Source organism: Scleropages formosus, chromosome 3 (genome assembly GCF_900964775.1).
Source record: "Scleropages formosus chromosome 3, fSclFor1.1, whole genome shotgun sequence".
NCBI lineage: Eukaryota > Metazoa > Chordata > Actinopteri > Osteoglossiformes > Osteoglossidae > Scleropages > Scleropages formosus.
Window position 1 is genome coordinate 36,181,718 of NC_041808.1, and position 14,507 is coordinate 36,196,224.

The 14,507-nt window shown below is 44.9% G+C and overlaps 1 protein-coding gene across 2 annotated transcripts in view; it reads right to left on the reverse strand.

Moving 5' to 3' along the window:
• Positions 1-6,894, reverse strand: part of LOC108922541 (protein sidekick-1-like) — a 376,626-nt gene extending 369,732 nt beyond the window's left edge. For both annotated transcript variants that reach the window (XM_018732731.2, XM_029250679.1), the window contains exon 1: positions 6,407-6,894. In XM_018732731.2, the coding sequence (XP_018588247.2) occupies positions 6,407-6,878 (472 nt within the window). In that variant the 5' untranslated portion in view covers positions 6,879-6,894. The remainder of the gene's footprint in view (positions 1-6,406) is intronic.
• Between the last annotated feature and the right edge of the window lie 7,613 nt (positions 6,895-14,507).

A 14,507-nucleotide genomic window follows, 5' to 3' on the forward strand; every position in this document is an offset into this window, starting at 1 on the left:
TGGTTGACTGGGACCTTGATGTCTGGCAGGTATGGAGTTTGAGCCCCATGCGGGATCTTCGGTGGTTCCATGTTTCTCCCTGTGTGTGCCTCCCCCAGCATACAGAAGATGGCACTAGCAACCCCCTTCTGTTCTTCCCTTGCCATGAAAACCATGTAGGTGGTTGCTCAGGTTTGACTTGATGGCAACAATAACAAAGTCAGGACAAGATTTTGTTTCTCTTGGACCTCTGTGCCACATGGAACATCTAGTGCAGTGTGTTACAAACAATGTATGTATATTGTGTGTGTATATTGCATATTGTGTATATCGTCTGGCGACAATATACACAATATAGAATATACACACAGGCAATATACAGCAGTGCAATACTGCTAAGCACAGTGTTATTATAAACCTAACTGTTCACCCACTTTTTCCATCTAGACTCCTTTTAAAATGTTAATCATTTATATACAACAAATGAATGAAAGCGCATTCCAACCTATTTAAATTATATTACAAATTCTTTTTTTATTGGCTTGACTACACAAAGCGCTGTAGAATGTTCCGAAATATTCTAAATGAAATTCGGTATTCTCAGGGTTTTTAGTGCATAAAGAGTCAGTTTGAATAAGAGCAATGGTCTGATGACCACGTTCAAATGTTTCTGACGATGTAAATATTTAGTCAGTAAATAATTCAAGGTGTGCAGTTCGTGGAGGCATGCACCAAAGCAGCTTTGGCAAGCTCTGTTTAGTTTAGGTCATCTGAGCATTTAAAGGAGCTTTGCTGGGTTTATCACCACATATAGCATTTATGAGTTCCAGGCAGCAAAACCAAGACACCAATGGTCAACATGTCACCTATACATGTTTCTCTCATTGATGTCAGACTGGGTGGCTTCACTAACCTGCTGTCACTGTGGGCCTGCTGCTTAGAGCCCTGCAAAGGCTTAAGCCTCAGTATTGGATCAAAACACTAATATTACATGTGATTAGGCAACATTGACCACATTTGTGAAAAAGTGCAATGTAATACAAAGCTGCAATTTAGTCAATATGTTCTGGATGTTCAAAGTAGCTTTGAATCCCATTCAGCTGCCAGTAACACCTGATACCTCACAGTTTACTGCTAAAGTGATGTGCAACTCAATACGTTTTAATTCCCACCATAGCCTTCATTTCTGCTGCACAGTGGAAAACAATTTTCCTCTGTGTGTGGGGGGCAGGTCAGCATCTTCAGTTGACAGTCACATTGATTTGGCTGCACATGACAAACAGCGAGCATAGATATAACGGACTGCCTTACACACCTTCAATCCACAGACTGGGCTCAGCTGACCATTTTTCCAAATGAACACTACGTTGGTAAAGTAAGCCCCAAGACATGTCTCAACCAGAATAGCTGCAAACTTCCACGTTTTCTTTTTTCATCTTAATGTGGTTAAGAGAAGCAGAAATCCACCCAGGGCTCCTGCCCTGGTCTCACTGAATGGCCTTAAATCTGACAGCATCATTATCACATTTTCCTTTATGGTCACGGGCTCAAAGCCTGGGAGGAAGTGTGGCATCTGGAAAAGAGCTCAGAAAACGGAATGACACACATTTGCCACGCTGATTTCCCACTTGTAAACCTCCACCTGAATCAATAGTGCAGGGCCTTCAAAGCCAAGTTTTAAAGTATAGCGGGGATCACACATGCATACGAAACACAAGGTTATCGTCCACAATACCAGAAAACGCACTTTATTCCACAGAGGCTAGTACACAGTATGTCCAGGGGCATCTGATGTCACCGACATTCTACCATTGTTGTGGGAGCGTTTACAGTACAAAGCCAAATATCGTGAGTACGATCAAAACCCATTCTGACAAAAACATATTTCTGCCAAGGCTTCACAAAGGCAATCCTTCTTAATGATCAGCACCAGCACCTCAATCTGAATGGCATGGAGGGAAGAGAGATGGCTAATAATAATAATAATAATAATAATAATAATAATAATAATCTCTCTTTCATAAAAACAAGTGATCAGTTCAGAAAACAGCGATGTCTGTGCCTCTGCCCTGAGACTCGGTTGACGCTCTGCAGAGCATGAGCTTGCATTCATAACCTTTATTAAGGAATATGCAGTGTGAAAAAGGAAGCACAAAGTATAGTCAATGGCTTGCAGGGATGCATGTTTTAATATTCCATATCACCTTTGAAGCTGGGATTCTGTGTTACTGGTTTGAAAGGAAGTGCCCTTATCTTTAAAGAATAAAAAGAATAGCCTTATTATTACTCACTGTGGTTTGAAGCTTAGCTTTTCTCCCATCTGAAAACCAGCTTAATAAGACCAGCAGTATGTCATCTATTCTCCGCAGAGCACAAGCACATACAAATACGTATTTAAATATGCCTTGAAAGACTTTGTTCCAAAACCAGAATTTCGATTTCTTAAGTCTTTCCTGGGGTCCTCTGCAAGGTGGGAAAAAGGTAGAACTCCAAAGTGCTTAACGGTGATGAAAGCAGTTTCCAAACATTTTTTAGCCCTTTAATGTTGCACAAAAGTATGGTCACAAACATGTCTTTAACACACTAAGCCACCTCAAATTAAAATCAAGTCAGCTCCCAATGATCTGACAAAAATACAGAAATCAGCTATGATGTAGTAGGAAATGCATATTTGAGAGTCTCTGACAATGTGAATACACACCGGGGGTTCATTCATTCATTCATTCATTTTCCTGCCCGCTTGTTTTTTTTTTTTCTCCCCATCTACAGATGGTCACCGATTTACTATGGGATTACATTCCGCAATCCATCATAAATTGAAAATATCGTACGTCAAAAATGCATTTAATACACCTAATACAAACCTATGCATCACAGACTGGGAGATGTGGATCTCTGCCGCTGCCCAGCATCGCAAGAGAGTATTGTTCCACAAACCGCTTGCCTGGAAAAAATCTAAATTCAAAACTCAAAGTACGGTTTCTACTGAATGTCTATCACCAGCTCAGCATCAAACAAGTAGAAAAAAATCATACGTCAAACCAATGTAAATCGGAGACCACCTGTAATTACAAACATTTGACGACAACTAGCTTTTTGACCTAAATTGTACCCTAATTGCAAGTGGACATTTTTTTATTGCTTTACATGATTGATTATGTAGGGCAAATACTTTATAAATATTTATGTAAAGAATTTTCAGTTCATGATTATTTTTCCCCATTGGCTAACATGCATTCTTAAAATATTTCTGTGAGATATGCAAACTGGAAATCAGAGTTCAGCCAAGCAGCAGAGGCATACATTTCCAAAGGCTTAGCTTTTCAACACAGGCCTAATTCCACCAAATATAATTTTCTGTGTATCTTTACACGACCTGTAGGCCAGCAGGTCTACATGGTCTTGACACTTAAGTGACTAGTGAAAATTAACACCCATAGTCAAGCATATTCCAGACGTCCCAACATAAGCATGTGAATCAAACGTTAATTTAGGCATTGTTTCATTGCTTTTACCTTGCAAAAATGTGCAGATTTCTTATGGTGACAAATTGGAAACATCAGAAGGCAGCACATTATGCCACATCAATCTCTGCTAATGCCTTATAAAGAAAATCTTGTGATGCAAAACATTGATATGTGGGACCAGGTTAATGTACAGCTACGATGACATCCGTGGTTGAATTACTTCAAAATTGAAAGGAAAACAAATATTTTGTGATTGTTTACACTGAGGGGGGGGGGCAGTTCTGAGTGTTACATCAGGATCCTGCATTGCAAACTGAACCAGTTTGGAATACAACATACTACATTAAATCTAAAAACAATCCTTTTCACATACCAGGGGGAAAATAAGCTGAATCATGTCCTTTGAGCGATAGTGTAAATGCAAACACAAAACCTTGGACTCCGACTCCAGTAATCCAATAATTGCTTCCGACTCTGACTCCACAGCACTGCCCAAAAACTGCAAATTATTTTGGGGCTTGACTTATCCAGCAAATATAGGCTTAAACCTATATTACACCTCTGATTTCTGAGGATCAATTTATACGCCGTATTGAGTTACATGACTGCATATATGGTACATTTAGTCGGAGTCAATACATTTTTACCGACTCCGGTAACCCAATAATCGCTTCTGACTCCGACTCCAACTCCACAACTCTCATCCGACTCCACAACACCGCACAATAGTAGCACATTATTTTAGAGGTTGACTTATCTGGCGAATATAGGCCTAAACTTTTATTACACATCTAATTTTTGGGGGTCGACTTATACGTCAGCATATACGGTACATTTAGTCGGAGTCGGTACATTTTTACCAACTTCGACTTCAGTAACCCAATAATTTCTTCTGACTCCGACTCCACAGCACTTGTTGTGAATACTTTTGAAAACACAGTTGTACATTGCTTCAGCGAAAAGTGTTTGTCAAATGCATCAACGTAAATGTCACAGCTGCAACTGACATAAACAGAGCTGCTATTTTAACCCATGTTTCGTTCTTATTTAAAGTGTGCTATGTCCATTTAATCCTGGTATTGCACTAATGTGGTCAAATCAAATGAATTACACCGCACATGTAGCGTTCAAAAGCATTTCATTTGAAATTACTACTGACAACTACTATTAATTATCCCTGGATGGCTTTAAAATCTAAACCGGTCCAGATTATAAACATCAGTAAAATTCTGTTCATTTAACCTGATTTGATTCCCCCACACGTCTTTGATAGTCGAAGAAACTCCAATTTCAGAATACTTCGACCTTTAACGTTGGACATAACTGACACCACGTCTGAATAAACTTAACTTCGTAAGAGGATTTCAGTGAATGTGCTTCGGCACACTCAACCAAACCTGACAGCTTGGCCGAAGTAGAAGGCAACCTCTTGCCTGTGCTGGTGCCCAACTTATGTCTCTATTCCAGTTGGCCACAGGGCAGTTTTCGCAATCTGCACAGACCAAAATAGGGCATGGATTTCCTTGGTAACAATTACACTAATGTCCTTGGTTAATGTATACTCCTCTTTATGATCGGCATAGACTTTGGACAGCTGAACACAATAAACACACAAATATAGGCGGTTACTCTTACATAAGCGTTCAGTCCCCACCCCCAACCCTGAATACACACAGTAGCCAGGTTCCCTTTGTAAATCTTGGTACAGGGCTCTCAAATGGACAATGTCCTGATGCTCCTCCATAAAAATAACCCCACAAAATGTAGATTCCAAGTTTGTATGGCTATAAGGCACATTCAAAAAGCAATGCCAATCGGTCTGCCATAAGGACTGTTTTGACACTAGTTAATTATTCCTTTCACAGAAAGATCGATTACAACCTAGCAAATCACTCTGCAATTCACGTGGCGTTTACTGTTTACACACACGGCAAAGCCAACTGGCGTTCAAAAAAAAAGGAGAGTAAAAAATAAACATGTTCCATAATTTTTTTTTTATTTTAAACTGTTAAGTACTTCAGTTTAGAATGCTGTCTTTTTTCTGTAGAAGGGACATCCGCGTTCACTAGGAAAGAGGCACAGGTTTCCTACAAGGGACAATTTCACGGAGATCCTGTGAAGAACACGAGTGACAAAAATACATGTGTGGTGGGTGTTCAGAATCAAAGCAGGAAGCGCGATCACAGCTGCAGCGGGGAGACGATCTCAGCAACGGAACGGGCACACGCGTGGGATCGCGTCGTCTTCTCCTGTCCTATCCTACAACAAACAGCTCGGCACTTCTTCGGCTTCTCCATTCGCAGTCTGTGTTCGCTCTAACAGGTGGAGCCCGACAGCTCGAGTGTGACCGCACGCACACGGCGCTTGAGCCTTCCGTCACACCAGCGACTGTCCTAACACGGCACACCTGGGGAGTTCGCAGCACTACGAGCGCTCTGGGCTCCGTAGGGACAGAATGGGCTCGAGAGAGTGCAGTACAGGAGAAAGTGCGCGAGGTCCTGGCACCACGGAGCTGCTATGGTGTGTGGGAAGCAGCAGGGCTTGGGACTTCTAGGAATAACTGCCATTAGATTAGTCCCACTCTTTTTTTACACGATGATGAAAATGAGAGAAAATAAAACCCGCATGGGCCAAGTTGCCAAGGGCCACTTCCTCACACACACACACACACAAACACACACACATAGACACACACACACACACACACTCCTCAGCACAGCGTGCTTCCCGCACGCGGCACGGTACACCGGGCGGAAGACAACACTGTACACAACTGCAACGCGAGAAATAAAGGACTCGGTGGGTTAAAACATCAACACAGGTATGAGACACCGGGTCCCTGTCTGTCACATCATGGTGTCCCGCTCTGTCACCTCCGCCACATGCGGTATGGGAATGCGCAGGGGATTCGTGCGGCCCGCGAGCGATTCACGCGACTCGTGCGGAACACGCGCTCTTACCTTCGGCCACGCATCCCAGCACGTGGCTACCGAGGAGGACAAGTGCCCACCAACTCCACGCGCTCACGCGCAACTTTCTGCCTCCGTTCCGTCCGTCACAGCACGGGGAGCCGCTGCTGGGGGTCCAGCGAAGCGCCTTTGGAACCGCACGGCTGTGCTCGCTAATTCCTTCACCTTTGCCATTCATTTTTGGTGGGCAGTGACTTGTCGCTTCGGGACTCGCGCCGGGCTGAAGGCTGCGCGTGCCGCAACGGTTCCCGCTTTCATCTGTGTTAAAGCATCCGCTCGCCTCGCGCGCACCTCCCGATAGACCGGTACAAATGTCTTCATCTGAGAGGCAAGCAGATGCCCCCCGGCATCGGTGTCCGTGTGCGCGTTCGCGTTCTGCGCGCGCCCCTGCGTCGGCTGCAGCGCTGAGCGTTGCGCTCAGGTTCCGGAGCTCCCGCCCCTCGAACCGGCGCTTCGGCGACATCGAGCGGAAAGTAGGCGAAGCTCCCACTTTTGCAGTAACAAGTTGGTGTTTTTCAGCTGCACACGTGCTGCTGCTAGGTCCCCACAAATGCCCTGCCTTTCCACTCGCTACTCCTCCCGGCCCAAAATGCGCTAACTGGTCCGTGAAGGGGAGCTTTAAAGTTGTTCACTTCGGACTTACTGCGCTAAGAGCCACTACATGGAGCGCCATGTCTATCTACGCTGTCCGCACGACGAGGAATTTCCGAGTTCGTTCAAACTGCACCCAGCAGTAAAGGCAGGTTCGTTCCGTCCTTTCTTTTCTCCGCAGCCTGAAATGCTCGCTCACTCGTTCCGGCAACTTTATTTGTTCGCTGTAACGACGCACTTTTGTCCCCGCTTTGTCCACCTAGAGGAAGGGAGACCGCGAAAGTTACTCTTGAACCCATCGAATCCTTGAGGAGGAGGATCCATCAGCTCTGTCGGGACACTGACTGCTCCACTGAAAGCGGCGGCCAGCGACCGAAACGATCCACTTTCCACGCACGAGACGAACTGTCGAATGTCACCTGAGCGTCCCTCCTACTTTCCACTTGGCTTTACTGTGCTCGAACACTAGGCTCACCGCACCGATCCACACAGTCACCGAGCGCAAGTTCCGAGCAGCGGCTGGTGCGACGCGCTCCTTTTCCGGAGCTCCGCAGCTTCATGCGCGCAGAGCGGTCTGCTTCGGCTTCTACCGCCAGCCGTCGGCACACATCTGCCCACTGGCGCGCGCCTCCACCTTACCCTCGCGCCGACAGCCCAAGTACCGGACGAAGTTGCGGTTGGCGCGTCTACGTCTCGCGTGCGCGGAGGGACTGAATAACCTGTCCGTTGTGACGGAAACGTGCCAGGCAGCGAAAGGGGGGGGGGGGGGTCTCGTACAGTGAAATTAATCCGTGTAATAAAAAAACGGCTCAACGACTTTGGGTTTCAGACGCGGAGCTCTAAACACATGTTTTATATATCGTAATTTATTTATGAACGTGTTGCACACAGACGTTTCTGCTTTTTTATATTAACGAATGGGAGCAACTACTTTGGGATTTGGAAAATATTGGTAGCATACAGTGGACTCATTCGCAAATCTTAGGCGGTGGGTTGGTGAATTAGAGCTGCATTAAGGAGACACGCCCCCGTGACAGTGTTTACAGCGGGTACCGTACAGGTATTTTAAAGTTCCTTTCGGTTCTTCAGTGACCAAACACCCAGGTTAGAACTGCTCCAGTGTGAAGGAAAGTCTGCTTTGTTTGTGTGCAACATGTAATGTTTCCTTCTTTCTGCTTCTTTGTTGCTTGTGGCATTGGTGGGATTTGTTGCCACGGTGACTGGATAATCACACCTGACTCGAGTATGCTGCAGCAAGAATGGGGTTTCAACTGGAAACCATCCGATTGCAAGGCGACAGCCCTAAACACCATGCCGGACGTTGCTTTCGTTTAAATTACCTGACAAAATAACGCATTGACTTACCAGGGGTTTTAAAGCTTTTGAACTTCACTAAACCATATGCTAGTTATAATACTGGCCTGAAAGTTTCCAACATGTAAGCGATGAACACCTATATATCATTGGCACAGATGGCCGATCTGTTCCAAACTGCACAGCCAAACTGTTCTACACTCTGTAGTGAAATTATATGTGTTGTAAATTGTGCTTTAAATGGATGCTGGGGTCATGAAATATCTTTTACAGCTTCCCATTATAGTGCTATGGAAAGCTGTAGAAAAGAATGTTTATATGGTGTCCATCATTAAATGCCATTCTAAGATTAAATACTAGAAAGGGGTGACCTTGGTTATCACAGTGACAGTTAATTTCCTTAATATGACACAGGCAAGTATCACAGCTTGGGGAAGTGGCCTTTCATAGGGGGGACTGCGCAATAGGCTATGGATTCTTTGCTCCATTCTTCTGTCTTGTTCCCCTTGTAGGTTTAACATTATAATTAAAAGGTGCTGAAGGCCAGTGGCCACCAGTCATAACATTATGTATCAGACAAATTGTTGCTATATGTAAGAAATATGTTAATACGCCTAAAGGATCATTTTTTCTGGAGACAAATTTTGAATGTTTCATGCACTTTGTTTGTCTTCGAACAGTCCAGCGATGTTCTCTTGGTTATAAAGCTTAAGTTGAGTGCTTTTTGACCGGTTAATATCATGATATTTTACTGGGCCCTTGGCATTGACTGGGATTGATCTGTAACATTTTTTAATCTTTTCTAAGAGTGCTCTACTCTTTATCCTCTGTTCTGTTTGGGGTCACATGGTTGTGTGTGCCAAAGAGTGTTTAAGTTGTTAACGTACAACGGGTGAATAAGAACTTGTGTTTTCACTTTTCACACCTTTGTTTTGCTCCATTGCTATTAAAATCCTAATTTTTCAGTCAGATCCATCCTGATTATTCATTGTGGATTCACTGCATGCATAATCGAAATGACTAAATTCCAAAACCAATTTGGTTTTCAATTTTGACCAGGACCAGCAACTGATTTACTGCTGAGCGCAGTGCATTGAAGACAGTAAATTGTGTTGTTGAAGCCCTGCAATGCTCCCTTTCCACCAAGCTACTTTTAATTATGTCAAAGCTAACAGTTCTTTTTTTTTTTTTTAAATGTGAAACAGCACATTTCTTGCCCGTATTCCCAAAAATCAGTTTCATGAGTACAATAATAAGCCTGCTGGCATTTGTTTCCCCTACCTCCGTGATGCATGGAGGAGGAGAGAGCATGAGCATTATTTGGCCTGTAGAAATCTGCAGAGAGTTGGGTACTAACTCGGGTACAGCCTTCACCATTGAAACAATCCAAAATGTGAACCAGTGCAGTGTTTATCAAGGGGACCAAGCAGTCCGATCTTCTCTCTGATCTCATGAAAAAAAGACCCGCCAATCAAGCCTTTTTTGTTCTTCCCACAGATGTTGTTTTGTTCTGCTGGAATGTGCCTCAACTGGCAGAGGCCAGCACAATTTTGTGTGACAAATGAACTAATCGCTGATGAGTTCTCTTGTCATGACCAAACGACTGTGCCCGTGATTCTGGATCCATGCACCTGTAGGGCAAGTGTCCCATGCTAAGCAAGGCTCATTTTTGTGCTGAGCGCATGGGGTAGCAAAGGGGACTTGAGGTGACGTGACAGCCGAAACCCATCAATTAAACTTGGCTGATTCCTTTAATTACATATTGTGACACTTTGATTGACCCATGTTGTACATATTAAGGAAGTCAAAACCTGTTGACACATCTCTTTCCCATTTCAAACTGAATTTAAGCTGCAATCACGTTGAATCCATTTAAATGAATTATGGATCTTGTTTTTAATATGTTGAAAGAGTGATTGATTGTCAGGCAAACAGAAAAATGGCTCATAATTGGTCTTTTCCTGGCATTTGGTGATTATCGGGGCTTGTTTGATTATTCTCTCGACTTGTGTTCAAGTGGAAGGGGGCACGGGGGCTCAGTGGTGGAGTGGCGGAGTGGCGCAGTGGGTTAGCCTGCGTCCTGCTCTCTGGTGGGTCTGGGGTTTGAGTCCTGCTGGGGGTGCCTTGTGACAGACTGGTGTCCTGTCCTGGGTGTGTCCCCTCCCCCTCTCCAGCCTTATGCCCTGTGTTGCCAGGTTAGGCTCTGGCTCCCTGTGACCCCGAATGGGACAAGCAGTTCAAAAAGTGTGTGTGTTGTGTTCAAGTTGAGTGAAAGAGCCTCTCTCAAGAGGCAGAGTTTCTCTAACTATGATAAGCAGCACGGCCCTCATTTCCTGTCCTGAATTGTCAAGCCTCCTCTGAAGAGAAGGCCGGCCAAACTGAGCGTCACTCAGACGTAACGCTAATAGGACTAATGAGACCAAAACGGACTCCAAGATACAGAGAGAGTCTGGTGACAAACTAGGAAGTCATACACTGGGTGCCTTTGTTCTTTTTTATGTCCAATACAAGAATAAATGTAGGAGTAATAACAAATATATTTCAGGACAGATACTCCTCAACTAACGATGGGGTTACATTCCGATAAACTCATCATAAGTGGAAAAATTGTAAGTGGAAAAAGAATAGAGTACCGCACCTACCGAATATCATAGACTAGCCTAGCCTACCTTAAACGTGCTCAGAACACTTACCGTAGCCTACAGCTGGGTAAATTTAAGCAGGAGACACACATGGATGTTTAGTAGAGATGATGGGATGCAAACACACAAAATAAAAATATGCTTTCAACACAGTATCAGTGTCATGTCAACACCCACACCACAATCCACTCACTTCGCTCCTCAGAGTAAAGGGGCCCTGGCTCACCTGACAACCAGGCACCCTTGAGGCTTTCTAGGAACTCAAACAGCATTTCACAACTGCTCTGGTCCTTTGGCACCCCAATCCGTTGCTTCCTTTTGTGGTTGAGGTAGATGTCTCAGCTGTGGGGCTAGGGGCAGTTTTGTCCTAGAGACAAGGGACTCCATCTAAACTCCACTCATGTGCATACTTTTCCCAGGAAACAGGGAGCTGTTTGCCATCAGGTTAACATTAGAGGAGTGGATGCACTGGCTGGAGGGAGCCACTGACCTGTTCTTGGTCCTTACAGACCACCAGAACTTGAAGTACCTGAGAACAGCCTCTCATTTCAACCCTCTGAGGTCCATTTCTTTATGAGGTTTCAGGTCACCATCTCATATCATCCTGGCTCCAAGGACACCAAGGCTGATGCTCTGTTCCAGCTATACAACAAGGACCCAACCCCAGACTCATCAGAGACCATCCTGCTACATTTATATTTATTCATTTAGCTGACACTTTTCTCCAAAGCAACTTACAATGTTAAGGTTAGAATTATTTACCCATTTATACAGCAGGGTAATTTTACTGGTGCAATTCAGGATAAGTACTTTGCTCAAGGGTACTACAACTGGAGGTAAGGCTCAAACCTCTGGGTCTAAAGGCAGTTGCTCTAACCACTACACTACCAGCCATCCCTCCAAATACCCACTCCTAAATACCTGCTTCGTGGCTCCCGTGCATTGACAGTTCATGCAGGACCTCCAGAGGGCCCAAACAGAGGAACCTGGTCCAGCCGACAGCCCCAAGGGCAAAGAGTATGCCCTTGCCAGGATGTGCCCCCAGTTGCTCCACTGGATACATAATGCCCTAGCTGCTGGCCACCCAGGATGTCAATGGACTCTCTCCCTGCTTCAGAAGTGGTAGCCATGGTCTCACAGGACCAGGAGCAGTGGGCATGTTTCCTGCCGAATACCTCCATAACTCACTGTCACATTCCTCCACAGGCCTCTCCCTTTTTCAGTGTGTCCTTGGGTACCAGCCTCCGCGGTTCCTTTGGCAACCTGGTTCCTCTGATGTCACCACTGTGGAATCCTGGTTCCGGAACAGTGAGGCAGCATGGCAGGCGGTCCGGGAACTTCAACGTCAGAGCATCCGCCAATGTAAAGATCAGGACAACCAACACCATCACACCCTGCTCTTCCAACCTGGGCAATGGGTGTGGCTGTGCACCAGAGACGTCCGCCTCAAGCTGCCCTCAAAAAAACTTAGCCCCCGGTTCATTAAACCCTACAAGATCCTCCGACGTATCCCCCCAGTCACTTACTTGTTACAGTTGCCTCCTCACCTACACATCTGCCCCACATTTCATGTCTCCCTACTTAAGCCCTACAGTACCTCCCTGCTCCAAGCCACCCGAGGAGACCCGACGCTCCCTCTGATTGAGGTGGATGGGACACCAGCCTACGCTGTCCGCGCTCTCCTGGACTCCAAGTGCTGGCATGGGACCTATACTACAAGGTATACAATAAGGTATACTACAAACTATACTACCTTGTAGACTGGAAAGGGTATATCCCAGAAGAACGCAGCTGGGTGCCGGTACATGATACACTTGATCTATTTCTCGATGCCGAGTTCCTTTAGGATCATCTAGATCAGCCAGCACCTCGTCCCAGAGGCCAACCCCCTTCCAGGCATCGTAGGGAGACTGGAGCCGCCCGGGAAGCGGGGGGTACTGTCACGTCCACGTCCGCACCCCAATCAATAGCACCTGGTGCCGATCAAGCACCTGACAACAATCAGAGCATTCACCTTTAAAAGACCCTCCTCAGCCCCTTTGCACTCGTGGAATCTCACTGAGGCACCATCCCACTTTGTGCCTATGTCCCATTCTCCTTCGTTCCTAGTTCCTGTTCTTCATTCCCCAGCTTCTGACCATTCACCTTGTCTTCTGACTTCATCCATGGATCCTCACTCACACTCAGACTGCTGATCAACCGACTCTTCGCCCGTCCCCAACAATAAGAAATCGCTTGATCCCTCAGTTCCTGATAAACGATCCTGCATTTGGTTCCAGCCATCCCTATGTCCTCTGTTCCGCATGACAATTAGTTGTTTACACTTGCGGTTGTTTACACTTGTTCGCGTGATCTCTACAGAGACTGCAAGCATGGTTGAGTGGATACTGTGGTTCGCCGCCATCGCCCACGATTAGGAAAGAGTATCATACTGCATATTGCAAGCGTGGGAACAGATTGAAATTCAAAATCTGAAGTACAGATTCTACCGAACGCGTATTGCTTTCGTAACTTTGAAAAATCAAAAGTAGAGGAGCATCTGTATATCTGTCTTTTGCTTAAGGGCCATGGTACAATTAGGATATTTTCACATGTAGTGGAAACCATCAGTGCCTTTAATTTCTATGTGCAATCTACAAGCTTTTTTGAGGTGCATGTGGAGAATCTCCAAGATGTATTTGTAAGACATCAGTATTTCTCAATGGCTTTGATATGCAGGGATTAGCACCAGAGCCTGCTGTATTAACTGGTGGAGCAAACTGTAAATTCAGTTGCATGGATTGGTTACCTTCTGTGGGTTCTGAGTTTTCACTGATCCTTTTCTCTAGAAATGTACTGCAGTCTTATTTAAGATGCTGCAGGTAGTGCGACTAGCGTCCTGTTTGCAAACTGTGGGCAAAATAAAGACTGATGAATCACGAGTGGCATTCGTTGTCAGGGTGGCTGGATAATCATACCTGACTCCAGTATGCAGCCTCTCTGCACAAAATCTCAGACATGAGCTCAGCATTAGATAACCTGCCCAAGATGTTAGACATTTTTTTTGTTTTACTTCACTGATTTCTACCAAGAGCAACAGGAGGGAAAGTGATAACAGGCACAAATCAGGTTCTTAGTTCAAAGTTGCACATTTACAGACAATATATAATACGGTAAATATTCATGTTAAGCCTCATTAGTGGTCAGATGAAACTGAGGTTAAGAAAATGGTCTCACAACCTCCAGTTTGTGTATATAGACCCAGGAGGAGCAATAACTTTGTTGCTCAAGAAAAAATGTCCATGGGATCCATCTAGGAAAATACAAAACTATTTACAGGAAACCCTTAATACAATTATGTTCAATACAGAAAATATGTATGGTGTATAAATCACCTTTGATTACAGGGCTGCTAAGCAGAAATATGAGAGAAAAATTATCCTTACCAGTTAAATGTCAGTGGTCAAGAACTTCATTTTACCCCATTAATTCTATACATTTCTGCGTGACAGAAATGTAACTTTTGCAATGTGATATAAACTGAGAGGGCGGGGACATCTCTTTAA